This window comes from Centroberyx affinis, unplaced genomic scaffold (genome assembly GCF_046629955.1).
Source record: "Centroberyx affinis isolate AG114_WGS23_722 - 3 ecotype Tasmania unplaced genomic scaffold, CSIRO-AGI_Caff_v1 ptg003958l_1, whole genome shotgun sequence".
In the NCBI taxonomy this organism is placed as follows: domain Eukaryota; kingdom Metazoa; phylum Chordata; class Actinopteri; order Beryciformes; family Berycidae; genus Centroberyx; species Centroberyx affinis.
The window spans coordinates 238,943-257,872 of NW_027281780.1; the positions used below are offsets into that span (position 1 = coordinate 238,943).

The window sequence follows — 18,930 nt, forward strand, 5'->3', positions numbered from 1 at the left end:
ACAACATTCTCTGAAACTCTATTTAAATTCAAAGTGAAAACTTGCCTCATGTAAAACATGTTGATTTCACTGAAGCAGTTGAGAAAACTCTAATGTTAGGCTATAAATTAAAGTGAAAACAATACTTACAGTACATTTAAGAGTAACAAATTGAGGAGGGTTATGAGGAAATATAATTCTTACATAAATGTAAATGCTCTTTGTTTATTCCTATGATCTTTGTTGTTTTAGTTAGGGTGAGTCCAAAGGTTAGTTTTGCTTACACTGGCCTTTATAGACATCATTCCAATGTATGTGAAATGAAGCAGAGGACCTATTGGATGTTATAAAGAACTAAACAACTTATCTGTGTTAATATGCCTCCATCCAAGGTTTGTCAGATGACATTTGATATACAGTTTGTCTTCAATGGCAACGTCTACCTTGACCTGAACATATCTAAACAAAACATATAATGGAATATATAGGCCAAACTCTTACTTAACAAGCATTGTATACATTATCTAATGTTTTGGAATATAGATAACATTGTTCACTCATGTTGATGAGTTATGAATGGGTGTTACTTAATGTTTAGGGTGACAAGTTTGTGTGATTATTTATAGATTAATAAACTTAGTAGGTTTTACAGTTTCAGAATGATGCCTGTGAGACTCTGAGGAATATAAACTTATATAAACTTGATTTTCTTCCTTGTTTGGTTGTTTGTTCCTCATACGGCAAGACGGTAATCAGCCTCAATGAAACAAGACCTAAAGTCACCCCATTGTTTGATAACGTATTGATTTACTCATTAAACTTGGTCTAATCATTTGCAAGGCACCATAAAGGTGTGCATTGAAGTCCTTCATCTCCATGGCCACGTTTACAGTCAATCATTAATGTTTTATTAAGAAAAGAAACTCGGCTATAAGAATCAACTGTAAGTCAGGCAGTGATACCATTACCAAGGTTAAAAGGTATGGTGAAGGAGGCATGGGTGCATGACATGACTGGACTAATATCAGGAAGTTTGACAGAATAATAACCTCATTTATTTCAGCTATTTCAGCGATACTGTCTTAATTAACTTTATTGACTTGATGGTACAATGATAATTATTGTTTTTATTCCCTTTGCAGTTGTTTTCAGTGATGTACCATAAGCATGGAAGAAGCTGAAGATGGTATTGCTGTGGTGGGCATAGGATGCAATTTTCCAGGCGGTAAGCCACTTGAGTTTTGAATCTTTCAAACCTTTTTAGGGTTTCTCTACATTTTACTGAATAAGTAGCATTTACAGATCTATCTCTCTCTCACACACACACGCACCCACACACAGTATATAATAAGATATAAAAAATATATATAGAAAAGTGCGAAACAAAAAATACTAAATCTAGACATATTTCAACACTTTTAGTCAAATTCTGAAATTCATTATTTTGAGTAAAACATGTTTTCTTACTAAATGAAAAAAAAAAACATAATAACATTTGGAGTTAGGAAAATGGGAAAATGGTTCCAATTGGATTTTTTGATTAAATATTCAATAGTTCAGAAGTTCAAAATTCAAAAGTTAATGTGGCCAAATTCTAAATTTGTTTTGATGAAGCAACTTCTCGGCCTTTCAGTACAGATTAGTGTTTATAAACCAGGACAGGGGAATCAATCTTTTAAAAAGTGCTTGAAACAAGGGGTGGCCATTTTAAATCAACAATTATGTTCACAATATCATGATAGAGCTGTTGAAGTATATATCTTTTCAAACAGGAGAAGGGCTTGAAAATTTCTGGAAGGTTCTTGTGGACGGAACAAACTGTTCTGTGCCAATTCCCAAGGAGAGGTTTGACCTAGCCAGCTGGTATGACGCCGATGACAGCAAAGCGGGTAAATCCCGCACAGCTAAGGCGGCTCTCATTGAAGGGTAAGACCTTTAAACCTGCATCTCTTTTTAAATGAAATTAACAACAAATATTTCCATGACTCATGACTAGCATAACCACTATCGCTATTAATATGTGAACAAATGATGAGATAATGAGTCATACTCATGAGTATTACGACTGATAATGATGTGCCAGTTTAACAGCGGCACATCAATCCAAATTATATGAATCTCTTAAGCCATTTCATTTTAGGCTAACCACTAAGTGATATGTGAATTTTCCCAGGTTCAATGAATTCGACCACAAGTTCTTTGGCATTAGTGATAGTGAAGTGGAACAAATGGACCCTCAACAAAAACAACTTCTTCAGTGTGTGTACAGAGCTTTAGAAAATGCTGGAATTCCTATGGAGAAGGCCAATGGGACAAGAACAGGAGTGTTTTTCGGTAAGACAGTAAAAATGGGTCGTTAATTACTGAGTATCCTTAATTGGTGTGATATTACTAATACTGCTTCTGTGTTTTTCTCTGGGTTTTTTTGTGACATTTTGAGTATTTTCCCTTATGTAAGTTTTCACTATGCAATACAGTATATGCTACATTTCTGGACAGCATTAATGAAGTAGCCACTACAAAATGTGTACATTTTCTACATGTTTTTATGTTGTTTCTGTTACAGGTCTAATGAACAGAGATTATGAGCAATCTGCTGCACATGTGCACCCATCTGTGATCAACCACTGGACTGGCACAGGACTAGCTATGAGTATAGCGGCGAACCGAGTCTCCTACATTTTCAACTTCACTGGACCCTCACTGTCCATAGACTGTGCCTGCTCATCATCCCTTGTGGCTCTTCATCTTGCCTGTCAAGCCATTAAGCAGGGTCTGTACAGTATGTCTCACTAAAGGCAATAACACAGGGTAATTATTTTGGCAACTCTGGTGGGAAGCTGTGCCCAATAAGTTGCCTGAACATTATTGTCTTAATCAGAAAGAAACATCTTGTCAGGAAACTTATACTTCTGATGCTGTGGCTCACTTTGTTGCCTGCTGCTTAGAGGGTTGCCAATATGCATTGCCCAATCTATTAGTATCACCATTATAGCATAACATATTATTGTCTGAGATTTTAACATTTGTTAAAATTTGTTTTGTCTTATCAGGAGACTGTGAGATGGCTCTGTGTGGAGGTGTCAGCTGTATCATAGAGCCAAGAGTGTTTGTCGCTCTCAGCAAGGCGAAGATGATCTCACCTGAAGGAACCAGCAAGCCTTTCTCCAGCAGAGCAGATGGCTATGGCAGAGGAGAGGGATGTGGAGTAGTTCTGCTGAAGCCGCTGAAAAAGGTCAGAACATGCAGAAATTAATGAAAGGACACAAACTGTATTTACATTAAAGTTGGGCAACAATAGGAATTTTCTAATTTTGCTTGGGATCCACAATTTCCAAAGCAAGTACTTTTTTACATTGTATCAGATATTAGATCAAAGTAACTTCTCAAACGTAGCCAAAACCTGTATCGTGCTATAGCTCTAATACTCTACAGGCCGTACTTTACTGCTGTGATTTTGAGATGATTTCTGACCACACTGCCCTAGTAAATTGCAATAAAACACATCCTTTACTACTAATGCTTAGGTACTATGGCTTTCATACAAGATGCAAAATAGGACAAAGCAAGAACGATACCTTAGCCTATAGCAACCAATTCTATTTTTGATAAAGCATGGCTATCCATTCTTTATGGGAATTATCAGCGTGGTTGGAATGTGTCTTTGATGTGTCATCAGATTGCTTTGCTGAAATCACCTATTGTATTATTAGTGGCAGTAAATTATATCAGCTCACCTTTATACTTGTTACACCTACTTGACAAGCAAACAGCTCATCCTCAGATGAACTCTCTAATTGAGAATCCATTGATCATGCACAGTGAATTTCTCTTGAACTTTATTCTCTGTAACTTTAACTCACTGTAATGTTAATTTACCTAGCATTTTGTACTGAAGTTGCTTTTCTACAACACTTGCTAGCTTGTACCACTGTTTACTATAGCTATACTACTTTATGCAATGGCATTTTGCTTCTTCTAAACATGAAGTATTTATAACAGTTCATTTTCCATATCAGTATTGGTAACTTCATGATTCTGTGTTAGTGTGTAATTCATTTGTTGTTCTGTAATGGGTTTTAATAGTTCCTATTCAACCTAATAATCTTAATATTTAAACTTGACTGTGTACAACAATATGCCATCATAACACAGTATTATAATTTATAGAATAATATTACAACTTCTTTATATGTCAAACAGGCTATACAGGACCGTGACCATGTATGGGGCATCATTAGCAAAACAGCAGTCAACCAAGATGGTCACACAGTCTCTCCAATCACCAAGCCCTCCATGCTTCAACAAGAGGAGCTGCTGCGGAGAATATACTCAGAGTCTGACCTTGCAAATGTCCAGTACATAGAGGCCCACGGGACTGGAACCCCAATTGGAGACCCAACAGAGGCAGGGAGCATCTCAAACGTCATTGCTAAAGCCAAACCTCCAGGATCAGAGACACTCCAGATCGGCTCTGTGAAGAGCAACATTGGACACACAGAATCTGCAGCTGGAGTGGCAGGACTCATTAAGGTACTCTTAATGATGAAGCATGAAACCATTGTTCCCTCAGTTTTCTACTCTGAAGACAGTGCCAGTGTAGATGCCAAAGCCCTAAATATAAAAGTTCCTACTGAAGCAGAAAAGTGGCGAGCCTCTGGTGAAAGAATAGCTGGAGTGAACAACTTTGGCTTTGGCGGAACAAATGCACATGCTATTGTCAAGCAACACAAACAGTCATGCCTTCTGCAAAACAATAATGGGAAACAAAGGAAGTATTTTGTCATGTCAGCAAATTCTCCAAAATCTCTCACTTTGATGATGGAAGACACCATTAAACAGCTAGATGCAGAAGGCATGGTTGATCTAGATTCTCTGGTGTACACGTCAGCTTGCAGGAGGAGCCATCTAAAACACAAATACAGAAAGGCCATCATGATTTCATCTGCAGTTGATCTTAAAGATCAGCTAAAATCTGCCCTAAGCAAAAACATTGCCCCCTCCTACTCAGATCCAAGGTTAGTGTTTGTTTTCTGTGGAAATGGCGTCACTTACCATGGCATGTGTAAGCAGCTACTAAAACAAGAGACTGTATTCAGAGATAAGATCAAAGAGATTGGAGAACTTTTCCAAAGGTTGTGTGAACTGAACATCTTGGACAGGCTTGAGAGTGAGTTTGAGAGTAGTGACTTCACAAAACCAGATGTTGTCCAGCCCCTCCTGTTTGCCATTCAGGTTGGCATTGCCACCCTCCTCAAGCATTGGGGTGTGAAGCCTGATGCAATACTTGGCCACTCTGTTGGAGAGGTTGCAGCTGCTCACTGTTCTGGCCTCTTGTCTCTTGAGGATGCAGTAAAAGTCATCTATTTCCGCAGTACTCTCCAGAGCAAGGTCACAGGAGGGAAAATGCTTGTGATCAGCAACATGGCTGTATCAGAGGTTGTTAATCTTCTCCCTCGTTACTCTGATAGGGTTTCCATTGCTGCTTTCAACAGCCCCCAGTCCTGCACCCTCTCAGGTGATGCAGATGCAATAAAAAGCCTCCATGATGAGCTAAGCACCTCAGACAAGAGTCAGACTCTGTTCCTCCGTGTATTAGATGTCCCTGCTGCTTACCATAGCCACATGATGGACCCAATTCTGTCTGAAATAGAAGAGAGCATTGGTTCCTTACGGATGAATGATCTGGAGATAGAGTTGTTCTCTACAGTCACAGGCAAGGAGGTAGAGCAGCCTGATTTTTGCACAGGAAAATACTGGGCCAGAAACATTCGTGAGCCAGTGTCTTTTGAGCAGGCAGTGAGATCAGCAACTAAAGGGAAGAAGAATGTAGTCTTTGTGGAGATCGGCCCAAGAAGGGCCCTCCAAAGGAACATCATGGAATCTCTGGGAAATGACACCCCGGTTCTTGCCTCGGTGCAGCCAGACAAAGATCATGAAACGGCAATGAGCGCTGTGTCTAAGCTGTTCGAACTAGGGGTTCAGGTAGATTGGAACCACTTCTACAGAGGATATGAGACAATGCCATTGCCTTTCCCGAGATACCAGTTTGATTGCTCTCAGAGAGATGTTATCATTGGAGCAGCACAGAAAAGCACAGCAGGTAATCATCCTGTGCTCTGTCAGACTGGCAATGGAAGCAATGTTTTCAGCTGTGATCTGTTGTCTGATTCTTCATCTTACCTGAGAGAGCATAAACACAATGGTGTACCCATCATCCCTGGAGCCTTCTATGCTGAGTTGGGTTTAGCCACATTCATGGCCAGTGCCAAACCAAAGGTGCCCCTTAATTCACTTCAGCTCAGTGTCAATTTTCAGAGTCCATTTGTCTTAACCCAGAATGCACCAGAAATGAAAGTGCAACTACAGCAAGCGGGGAATGAAACTAGTTTCACAGTATTCTCCCCATCTGCAGTCTATGCATCAGGCACAGTAGTTTCCAAGCGAGAGAGGTTAATTGAGGAGCAAAGTATTTCATTAAGCTCCATCTACAAAAGATGCAAATCTGTTGTGAGCTCTGAAGACTTCTATGGATATCTCTCTCAAGGTGGCTTTCAGTATGGGGATGTTTTCCGAAATAAGGGGGATGTGCACTATGGGGAAGAACTGATGGAGGCTTTTTCAGTTGTCAAAGTTCCAGAAGAATTACGGTCTCAATTGCATGACTACTGCATCCATCCTGTTGTGCTTGATTTCTTGATGCAGCTTCTCCCAGTTGCAATAGCACATGCATTTGCTGGCAGGCCAGGGTTTCCGGCCAAAATAGGAAGCTTGACTGTGTTTGAACCCTTGCAAGATGAGATGATTATCTATCTGAGAGCAATTCATGTGGGTCTTGATCACTTTGAGGTATGTGGCTGCTTCACAGATAAAGAAGGCAGAGTGTTGGTTGAGGTTAACCATGTGCTAATCAAGTACCTTGGTAGTCGTTCTCATGTAGTTGAGGAATACTTCTACCATAATGACTACAATGTTGTCTCTGAAGACACCACATCCACTCCTCCTCCTAAGGCCTTGGTCTTCTGTGACTTTTTAGGGATATCTAAAGCCATGCAACCACATCTGGACTCAAGATCTAGATACATTCCCTTGACACATGCAAAAGATATCTTGAGCCATGGATTCCCTGCTCTCTTGGCAAATCTCAATATCACAGATATTGAGAAAAACTTTGATGAGATCTTGTTCGTGTGGGGTAAAGAAGACCTCAGTTCACTGGCAGCTGATATTATCCTGCAGAACTTGGTGGAGTGCTGTGAGATTTTCCGACAGATAGTCCTTGAACTGAAGGTAATTCGATTTCCAAACTCCATCAGAGCAATAACCTACCGTTCGTCTGAAATCACAGTAGACCACATAAGTCCAGGTTTTGCCCTCTCTGGCATGACAAGATCATTTGCTGCAGAGATACCAGATCTTTCATTTCAGCTGATTGACATAAATTCTGTCTCTGCTAAGGACATTGCAGCTCTGGCTCAGGTCTTAAGATTATATCCTTGCAGTAAGTACCCAGAATTGGTGGTGAAAGATGGGTTGGTTTTGAAACCTTCCATTGTCCGCACCCCTGTTGAAATCACTGACAGTTCAGAGGGCAGTTTCTGCTCTACATTGTCTGAGCCCTACATCCTCCAGACAGCTGATGCGCATGCAATGACTCAAGTGTGTGCCACTCATTTTGATGATGAACACCAGGCAGTCAGTGAGAGATCAGTTGAAATTCAGCTCAGTAAGATATGTGTTCATTCATCTGATTATTTCCCTGTCAGTGCTTCACATTTTAAATTTGGCCAGACACTCTACTGGAACAAATACTCATCTCAGAATCATAAGCTACTCGCTCTTGATTTCAGTGGCACTATTACAGCAGTCGGAAAGGATGTTAGAAAATTGAAAGTTGGAGACCATGTTGTTTCCTGTTACCCTGTTGTGGCAGCCAACAGGGTCACAGTTCCAGAGGACATGTGCTACAGTATGAAACGGTTCCAATTCCTTCAGAAAACACCCTGTGTTTCATACTTTGTGCTGGCATGGGAGATCCTGCATCGAGCCTTGCCCAGAGCCAAACAACATCTAGGAATCATATCCTCGGTTCCTGACTCTGCTCTGATGAAAGTCTTGGCCCTCACATCTCACAAATCAGGATGGAATGTCATTGCTGGCACACAGTGCAATGGATCATTTGTAGATGTTAATCAAATGGATGCATTTGTCCTCCTGCCTCCATTTGATGAATCTCTGATTGCTAAAATTTGCAGCTTTCCTGGTGTCCAAAATGTTGTCATCATCTGTGAATCTCAGTCTCAGTGTTTGCTTGCTCAAGATGCTTTCCAAAGTGTCAAGGAAAGTGTTCACATACAGACCATTCATATGCCAGCCATCTTGCAGAAGGGATCCCTGAGTGCACGGAGGCCACACATTTATCACTGGCTCAAGTCCTTGAACTTGAACAGGAAATTTGCCCTTGAGAGCTTTACCTTTCAGAGTGTGACATCCGAAAGCATCAATGCCCTTCCTTCAGAGAAATCAGAATCATACTTCAACTCAAAGAAACTGCCTGTTGTGGCACTGGAAAAAGATGTCAAAGGTAAAGATGTCAAAGGTAAACTATCCGACATTCCATTGCTACCAACAAAAAAACTGCTTTTCCGAAAGAGAGCTGTGTACATTGTGGCAGGTGGTCTCTCTGGGTTGGGCTTTGAAACAGTCAAGTTCATTTCTCAAAGAGGGGGAGGACACATTGTCATACTCTCCAGGAGCAGACCCACACCGGACATGCAACAAGAGATAAACAATGTGGAGAAACAGTGTGGGTCATGCATTACTTGCATGGAGTGTGACGTATCTGTCTCCGAGAATGTGCACAAGGTTATCAGTGTCATTGGCCAGAAATTCCCTGCATGTCCAATCAGAGGAGTGTTCCACAGTGCAGTTGTCTTGCATGATGGGCTGATTGAGACCCTTGACAAATCTCTCTATGAGAAAGTTCTCAAACCCAAAGTAAACGGTGTTCTGAATCTGCACCATGCAACACAGAAATGTCAGTTAGATTACTTTGTGTGTTACTCCTCCATCTCTGCTTTTCTGGGAAATGCATCACAAACAAACTATGCAGCAGCCAATACATTCCTTGACACATTCTGTCAGTATAGACGCAAACTTGGGCTCCCTGGTCAGTCTATCAACTGGGGAGCTCTGAACCTTGGTCTCCTCTTGAACAAGGAGCATTTCCAAAGGTTTCTGGAGGCAAAGGGGATGATGGTGTTGGATGTGGCTGAGATTTATAAAAGTTTGGAGCAATGCCTTGTGCTCAACAGACCCCAACAGGCTGTTTGCAGGTTTCACTTCAAAAACATCAGGTACAACATCCTCTCTCAAAATGCTGCCTTGACCATGCGCCTGTCCGCATTGGTAGAGGAGGCTTTCCAAAAATCCAAAGAAATGGATTCAGAATCTAAACAAGCAGATTCTGTCTCACCAAAAGAGTATGTCAAATCACTACTCAGTGAGACCATTGGTACTGACAAAAGTGAGCTGAACGATGAATCGCCTCTTTTGTCCTTAGGCATTGACTCAATGCAGGCCATGACTCTGCAGAATCTCATCTTTCAAGAGAGAGGTGTGAATGTGCCTTTGGTTAAACTGCTGGACCCCAATGCCACGATATCAACAGTGGTAGCAATCCTAAGTGAAGGAGCAGAAAGTGAAAATTTCACTGATAACCAAGAATCTCTTCTGATTAAAGACATTGTTGCTGCTTCAACAAGATTGTAAAACTGTCAAATGCAGATATTATACAGATGTAAGGCATTGCCAGTTTAACCATTATCATAACATAATAATGCTAGACTAATTGAGGATTTTTTTCAGAGAATTCAATAACAGGTTTGCAAAGGTTGTTACAATATAACAGCATTCCTGTGTTTCGCATGCTATTAACATGCTATTAACACATAGCATGTATTCGTTTTGCAGTGTTTTGTTATGGTTATTGTTTTGATTTATTTTTGATATTGTATTTTTAAAGTGCGTTTTACATTGTTTTAAGCCATGTTATTTTGCCCAATTTTGTATAGACATATCCAATTTTGAATGGATATTTTGTATTAGAATATAATTTTACTCATTAACCTGTTTATGATGAAAATGCTCAACATTACAATTATTTATACCATAACTGATGTTTATAAATGATTTTATAATGGGCAATCATTTATGTAAAACATATTAAATTATTTTGCTAATATTTCATAAATTAGAATCTTTAAGCTCCTATCTGTATGTTGTTGTTTTTTGGGGGTTTTTTTTTTGAGTATATCAGATGGAAGTCAAATTAATAAAAACACCAGCGTCAACACTCTTTTATTTTATGCCCATGAGTTTCTTTTTCTGGCATGTTTTCATCCAGTCATCTCTTACAGATCAAGGTCAATGCTTATCATTACTAGTTCATTGATTCTGATTGATCATCAACTTTATGACGGTGATGGAACACAACATCTCAAACACTGTTCCTGCATCTCCCATAAATGTTCAACTGGGGTCATGTATGATTACAGAGGCTTTGGCACATGGCTGACATCAGTATTTTGCTGTTTAGACCATTAGGTGATCACACTTTGTGAGCATTGTTCTCCTGGAAGACATTGCCACACATGCAAAATGGACTGAGGACAAATAATTAGGACCATTATATTGGTAGTGATTAGAATATTTTTAGTCTAGAGGTTTAGTTTAGAGGAATAATTGGAATCACAAATTAAGTTTAGTTCCTACTCTCAATCCAGAATTGATTTGGATATATTATTTTGCTTTCAAATAAATTATATATAAATAAGAGTTTTAAAAAAAGACTTAATATTCCAACCTTTGTAACCCATTGTAACTCAAAATAGACCGATCCTTGTACTTTGAATCTGTAAGTAAGCAATCCATGATACAATAGCTGTTTCATCCTATCAGCAACATGCCTCTTGTATTATTTTATTTTGATCTATCATAACATGATCAACAAGCTCCCAGTTTCTCTGTCCACTTTGGCCTGACAAGGCAGGTTTATTTACAAGCATTCTGATGTAATCAATGCAGATTACACATTGGCAATTTTATCGAGCTGGCAAAGGTGTCAGGACTTCCAATTTGCTCCAAAGGAATTGGCATGGGTGTTTTGGCATCATGCAGGTCTTTTTTGTTTGCTTGTTTGTTTGCACAGCCTGTCTTTGTTTCAATCTTTAGAAACATTACAAATGTAAGCAAATATTTACAGCTTCAAAATACATTTAAAATAAATGTACAGTCTATGCATCATTGTACCAACTGCTGAAACTACAATTAATGGGGTATAGCATTAATGCACTGGTGTGCACAAAACCATTGTGGTAAAAAATGTGACTTAAAAAAAAATAAATAAAATTAAAATAAATAAAAAATGTGGCAGTAGGCTTACCCTCTCCCATGTTTCAAAATGTGGAACTGGACAATGTCAGCTCATTTACTTTTTGTAGCATTGCTACCATCAGTTCTGTCAAAATTGTATGAAAAAACTAGCAGCAGAGTTTTTTGAGTTGTGTTTACCTCAAATTAAAATGGCAGGAGCTATAATAGCCTATCTGTTTTATTAAAGCAATATGGCCTTGAGGAAAGGGATTGTGGAATATATTATCACTGTGCTGTAACACACTTACATAATAATCCACTACCTCCCAGTCATTAATGTTTAATCAAACCATGCCAGAAAATGCACACCTGCACGTTCCCAGCTGAGCCCTCAGCAGTAGACTATTTATGTTTTCTTTAATTTTGAACATACCCTGCAGATTTTTGAAGGTTTTCTGGTGAAAAACTATCTGCAATTTTGAGACTCCACCACAACTCCACAATAAAAGTCAAAATAAAAGAGCCAAAAACCTAAGATACTGAATCCAATTACACAGATGTAAACAATGTCAGTTGTGAGGTGCAAGTGGGCCACAAGTAGCGCTATACTCAGATTGAACTACAAGCCTACCTTTTATTTGAATAAAATTCATTTTAACTAGAAAAGGTACTATTACTATCTTACTACTAGGCTGCTAACTGCTATTGTTGGAAAGAAGTCTGAGTTGTATTTTTTTTTTTTTTTTTTGTATGAGCCTTTTTTCCATCAAAACAATTAAAATGCAATTTATGATGCATGACAAAATTACCAAGGCCACTAACCATAATCCAGTTTTTCTTTAATTTTACATTAATCGAAGGCATTTTTACTGTTACTTTGGCACACGGGTTATTGAAACAGAGTGAGAGGCCCCCATACAGATTATTTCCTGGAGTTTCTCTCATGGAATATTATTAGTGCTCACTGTATTGTGCACAGGCACAAAGTGGAATGAATAGATTGCATCACGTTGCTGAAGACCTTAATTAGTCCTTCAACTCCAGTTTGCTGTCATAATTGAATTACATACTTTGTTGACATGAATGCAGTGTCTTTCTGATGAACGGGCCCGTTGATGATGTGCCCAGTCCCCTCCTGTATTTTCACATAACTGTTACTCTGTTTGCGACAGCACAAACCTTGAAGATGCGCTCGAACCGTGAGTACGACCAAACTCTCCTTTCTAAAAGACAAAATGTTCTACTGATAAGCAAAGTGTAATTGTTGATCAAAATGCGATGTACCTGTCAGTCATAAAACGATAACAAGGATATGCCTGGGATACTGGTCCCATACAAATAAGTTTAGTCAAATAGCCTATTAATAATATTATGATACAATAAAATCGGAAAAAGTCTAAACTAAACGGGATTTTATAGGAATATTATATTGATACTATGCGAGATATAGGATACCACAAAGGTCACTATATAAAATCATTATTGGGCTACCTCAGACACACGTCTATTTAAGTCCATATAAGGATATTATAGCAATATTATAGTGATTTTTTAGTTAGGGTGAGAATGTGTTGACATTGGTGGGAATTGTAAGGTTTACAGAAAACTCCATACTAATAATAATAACTCATTCCCTCGGCATATTGCTTGATGGATGGTGACAGCATCATGAGGTTCACTTCCATTTACAAAGCCACTTTTAGCAGTTCCCAAGAGTGGTCGCTCTAGGCTGGTTAGACTACTTTACAGGCAAGTGCGTCAGAAAATGTTAATACCCGTATGCATTATGTATCCAAGCCTCTGCTAAAATGAAGTTTTCATCGGGAAAAAACTTTTGATTAGGCCCAGAATCAGTCACTGATACCTAAAGCTATCACAGGTATAACGAGTAATTGGGAGTAATTGGTCCTTATGTGAAATAAGGTAACCAACTTAGAAGTTTCTGCTCTTTTTTTTCCTCTCCAAAATGCCTGGATGCCACACAGACTGTGTTGAGAAGCCTTTCTCCATTGGATTCCACAAGTTCGGCCGTTTGGTGGGAAGGCATCCTTGGTATTTTTTTCTTGCGCCTCTATTCATCTCGACTGTGCTTGGATCTGGGTTTTATTTTCTAGAGGATCGCGAGGCCAATGACATTGAAGACCAATTTACACCAACAAACGGACCCGCAAAGCTGGAGAGGCAGTTTGTGCAGGAGAACTTCCCATTGAACAACTCCGTTTTCTCCAACCAGAGGCTTTACACCGACGGTGTGTTTGCATCCTTCATCGCGGTCTCCACAGCCAACAACATCTTCACCGACGCTGCTCTTCAAGAGATACTAACTTTAGACAAAAAAGTCCGGCAAATCAACATCACCGCAGGTCATGAGCAGCTGACTTTTGACGGGCTCTGCGCCAGGAAGTATAATAAATGCATCCCGAACAAGATCATAGATATTGTGAATCGTTATGGCAGCAAAATTGAAGAGACTGAACTCACCTTTCCATTTTTTCGTTTTGGATTTGCATATATTTTTCTCGGATACTCTGTCGGTGGAGTCAATGTGAGCTCGACAGTCATCAAGAGTGCCAAAGCAATAAGACTTTTCTATTTTCTGAAGGAAAGTAACCGCTCAGTAACAGACCTGTGGCTGAACGAATTCCTCAGAGTTTTCCCTTCTAATCTTTCCCTGAAATACATCAAGGTAAGACATAATCACTGACTTTATTGAACACAAAAAAAAACGATAAAGATGTGTTTTTAAACGTTTTAATTTATATTTATAAATCTCCAGACAAAATAATCTAACCTTTCCAAAATAAATGAAAATAGACGCTCCTCAGTTCTATTGTTGCACTATACTCTTGTGTTTTCTCTGCTTGGTCATATCTACAATAACATCAAATGTAAGCATGTAAGCCTAAATATGTTAGTCTTACATGGCAGCTATACCAACATTGTTAAATGTATATTGTTGGCTATACATCTTAAATGGGTCATGTTGCTACAGAATGCCTAATTATTCCACAATGATCAAGCCTAGTGATGATGCTGCTGATGAGAGAGAGAGAGAGAGAGAGAGAGAGAGAGAGAGAGAGAGAGAGAGAGAGAGAGAAAGAGCTCTACTGCTGACGTTTGTAAGGTGATGACAGAAATCCTCGGGCCATGAAGCATGTCTAATCTTTCAGTGAATGGCTCTAGCTGCTGTCTCCAGCAGCAGTAACTGGTCTCCAGTCTCAGAGGAGCCAAGTCTTACATAAGTCAACAGGCTTTGTCCATCCCTCTGTCAGGATGGGGCTGCTGGCCGCCTGCCATATAGCTGAAGACTGATGCTGGATCAGCCATAGTGGCATATAGCAATGCATCTATTACTTCTCTACAGTTCACATGAGTCCATAGCCCTTCTGTTTGTGCTACAGTATGTGAACATGCTTTTTAGTAAGACTTACACTGAATGCCCGACATATTAGGGACACTTTCTCTTTTCATGAAGTACACTGATGAGGTGAATTCAGGTAAAAGCCATTATCCCTCATTGATTTCCCTTATCAAATCTACACCAATCGCAAAGGAGGAGATGCAGATACAGTTACAGAGATGCAGATAAGAGAAGCAGAAGTGTTACAGAAGGATTTTCAAGCTTTGAGATAACTGAGATGTGGATTGTGCAAAGGGGGATGTAGCTCAATATCAGGAAGATGTCCCTAATGTTTTGTATATTCAGCGTAAATACTGCATAGACATCTGATTTTACATTCTTCCTTCTCACAGGTTACCCATTCTACATCGCTGTCCAGGCAGGTGGAGTTTGAGGCCAACACAAAGGATGTTATTCCCCTGTTTTCCATCACATATGTCATTGCCATAGCCTTTTCCATTCTGTCATGTTTGAGGTATGTATGCCATGCTTTGAAACACTCAGCTATGTATGATTGTATTGTACGTAATTCAACTGATTCTAACTTTTAATCCACAAATCCAACATGCCCCATCTTTACTTTCCAGGCCAAAAATCTTGAATCCCTGTTGATTTGGTAGACTGAATTTATTGTCTATAGGGAGATCCTATTTACAGAAAGTAAAGGAAAAGGAACACTGCCTTGGCTTAGATTCTCTTGCTCTTTGGAAAAATGGGGCAACTCTGTGGCAAAACAAGGATAAAAAAAATCCAAGGTGTCTCTCTCTTCAGAAAATATTAAAAAGCTTTAATTTATTTGGACATTGCATCTTTACCTTGTTTATGGGCACATTTTTAACCTTGCAAGATGCAATAGCCAAATAAATAAAGGCAATACTTCCAGAGGAGAGAGTTGCCTTGATTTTTTTGCTGCATTATTTTTTGTTCATATGCAGATTTGACTGTGTGAGGAGTAAAGTATGGGTGGCCACCTTTGGTGTACTTTCTGCTGGACTGGCTGTGTTGTCGTCCTTTGGGATGATGCTGTACATCGGGGTGCCGTTTGTCATGACTGTAGCTAACTCTCCATTCTTGATTCTGGGTAAGTACAGCTTTTTTTTGTGTTTGAATTGATCATTATTCACCAATACTACAAAATAATTGAATGCCTCTCTATTTGAAAACATTTATTTTACCGTCTCGTTTAAATAACAGCAAAATTGTCAGTGTCAATTTGACTCTGAGTGTAAAAATCAACATTATACCAGTGTTACTTTAACTCCACACCCATTAGAGTTAATTTAACACTTCTGATAGTTTTGAACAGCCACCCCAGAGTCATATAAGCTCTGTGAGTGAACAAACAACACTCCAGTCAATGTCAACACAAAATAAATTGTCACTTTGGAAATGTGCTGTGCACCTATCAAGCTGCTTTATCGGAGTGATTTCCTCTTCTCAGGTATTGGAGTTGATGACATGTTCATACTGATATCATGCTGGCAGCAGACGAACGTCCATGACCGAGTGGAGGACCGCCTAGCGCACACGTACAAACAGGCAGCCATCTCCATCACCATCACCACTCTGACGGACGTGCTGGCTTTCTACATCGGGCTGATGACGCCGTTCCGCTCTGTCCAGTCCTTCTGCCTCTACTCCAGCACGGCCATCCTGTTCTGTTACATCTACAGCATCACCTTCTTCGGGGCCTTCCTGGTCCTGAACGGAAGGCGGGAAAACTCCAACAAGCACTGGCTGACCTGCAAGGAGGTTCCCCACGACTGTCCCGTCGGTCGCTCCAAGTGGTACGAGCTGTGCTGCGTGGGAGGAGCTTACGACCGTCATTCTGGAGCCGAGGAGGTACAGCCGATGAATCACTTCTTTAAGAAGTACTATGGCCCTTTCCTCACTAAGCCGTGGACCAAGGTGTGTGTTATCCTGCTCTATGCGGTCTATCTGATCGTTAGTGTTTATGGATGCTTCCAGATCCAGGAAGGGATAGATCTTCGTAATTTGGCGGCGGATGATTCATATGTGGTGAGGTATTATGATGATGAAAAGGCGTATTTCTCTGAATATGGCCCAAATATTATGGTTATTGTAAGGGGTGAATTTCCATACTGGGATGAGAAGAACATGTCCGATCTTGAATCCTGTGTCGAGGACTTCAAAAATCTGTCCTTCATTGAGAAGGATATATTTACATCCTGGCTGAAATCGTACAAATACTATGGATACCACACAAACCTCAACTTGAGTGCTGAAAATGTTTTCAAGACGAATCTAGTCTCCTTCCTGAGATTCTACTCTGACTTCAAGCAAGACGTAAATTTCACCAATAATTCAATCCACGCGTCTCGATTCTTCATCCAGACGGTCAACATCTCCACGGCGATCGATGAAATGAACATGTTGAACAAACTTCGAGATACTGCGAAAAGATGCCCTGTACCCCTACTGGTCTATCATCCTGCGTTTATTTACCATGATCAGTATGCTGTGATAATGAGTAACACCATCCAGAACATTGCAGTCACCAGTGCCGTTATGTTATTTATCTCTCTTCTACTGATTCCCAACCCGCTCTGCTCTCTGTGGGTGACTTTCTCGATCGCTTCAGTCATCGTGGGTGTCACTGGTTTCATGGCCCTCTGGGATGTCAACCTAGACACCATATCCATGATCATTCTAGTGGTTTGTATTGGATTCTCCGTGGATTTCTCGGCGCACATTTCCTACGCCTTTGTTTCGAACCAAAAGCCGAGTGCGAATGAGAAGGCTGTGGAAGCTCTGTTCCATTTGGGCTATCCCATAGTTCAGGGGGCCGCGTCAACTATCCTGGGGGTGGTGGTGCTGTCTGCCTCCAAAAACTACATCTTCAGAACCTTTTTCAAAATCATGTTCCTGGTCATCTTCTTCGGTCTGTTCCACGGCATCACCTTCATCCCCGTCTTTCTCACCTTCTTTGACATTTGCAGCGGAAGCTCAAGCAAGGATGGCTCGGAAGAGAAAAGAAAGCCAGAAGATCAAGCTATAAGTAAATACCAACCTAAGATCGGGCATGACAATGTAGCCAATGAGCAGGAGAAACAGATCTACGATAATCACACGTTTCTGCCCGATAACCTTCAGATCTGCCCAACGCAGACTTGCACATCAGTCTGGACGCTCACAGGCAGCACCAATCACACCCAGAGCAGTCAGGTGTGCATGGCTAGCACCATTCCCATGTTCAGGGTTGATAGTCAAACCTATGAAGTTCAGATGTACACACCCAGTATCAACACCCAATTAACAGGCATCACTAAACAAAGTCTGGATCCAAGTGATCAAAACAGTGTGGTGGGTCACAGCCAGCCACTGCCCCATGAGAATAATATTTCAGCTGTCAACTGCTCAAATTTTTCTCAAAAGTCCGTGAAAAACCCAATCATGTGATATCGTATGTGCAGTTGTTTATATGTGGCTGCTAAATTACACAGATTATTAAAGCAATTATGTCACAATGTTTTATGAATTGAGCTGTCTAAAAGCTATTTTTTGAGCACTCAAAATTCTATATTTCAGACATAAACATCAAAAGGCCCTACAGTACATCTATAACATCTGCATTTAGGTAGTTTTAATTATTTTGTTTTCATGTATTTCATGTGTATTTGCTGTCCATGTTTTTATTTAAAAAGAGAATCAAAGCTTTACAGATGTATTTAGGACCTGTGATATATGTACAATTTAATCACTGTATAATGATCAAATTCATTGTTTTCATTATTGAAATATTTGAGGCAATAGCATGTAGGGGAAAAATGAGTCTCACCCTTGTGGGTCAAAATGAATGAGCAAAGGTTCAAGAGTCTTACGTGGATTCTTTATTCAGACATGTCTGGAGAGAAAACCTTAAGCACACACACTTCAGTAGGCTGCAGGATATTCTCTGACGAAGGGTAGAAATGTCAGTTTCTTTATACACTTCAGTATGTATAGTTGCTTTGTTCATCCTTTTCTAAGAAATCAATATAAGACTAATGTAATATGCACGCTTCAAACTAGTCAAAACCAGTTCTACAATACACACTAACATAAAGTCTATTCTTACATGATTGTCTCTAACAATGAACACTAGTCTGAGGCCTAAACTTTTAATATCATGTGGAAGTCATACATGCACTCATGACAGCTGCATGACTTCTTCATGT

General features: G+C 39.9%; 2 protein-coding genes across 2 annotated transcripts; both read left to right on the plus strand.

The window, feature by feature from the left end:
• Positions 1 to 1,146: 1,146 nt before the first annotated feature.
• On the plus strand, positions 1,147 to 9,750 carry fasn2 (fatty acid synthase 2). Its single transcript, XM_071541784.1, has 6 exons — positions 1,147 to 1,204; positions 1,752 to 1,905; positions 2,153 to 2,313; positions 2,546 to 2,752; positions 3,033 to 3,214; positions 4,183 to 9,750. Exons 1-6 carry the CDS (start codon positions 1,147 to 1,149, stop codon positions 9,748 to 9,750), a joined length of 6,330 nt encoding a protein of 2,109 aa, XP_071397885.1.
• A 3,568-nt stretch (positions 9,751 to 13,318) lies between these two features.
• ptchd3a (patched domain containing 3a) lies at positions 13,319 to 18,172 on the plus strand. The gene is made up of 4 exons (XM_071541834.1): positions 13,319 to 14,038; positions 15,106 to 15,227; positions 15,688 to 15,833; positions 16,194 to 18,172. Exons 1-4 carry the CDS (start codon positions 13,319 to 13,321, stop codon positions 18,170 to 18,172), a joined length of 2,967 nt encoding a protein of 988 aa, XP_071397935.1.
• Positions 18,173 to 18,930: the final 758 nt, after the last annotated feature.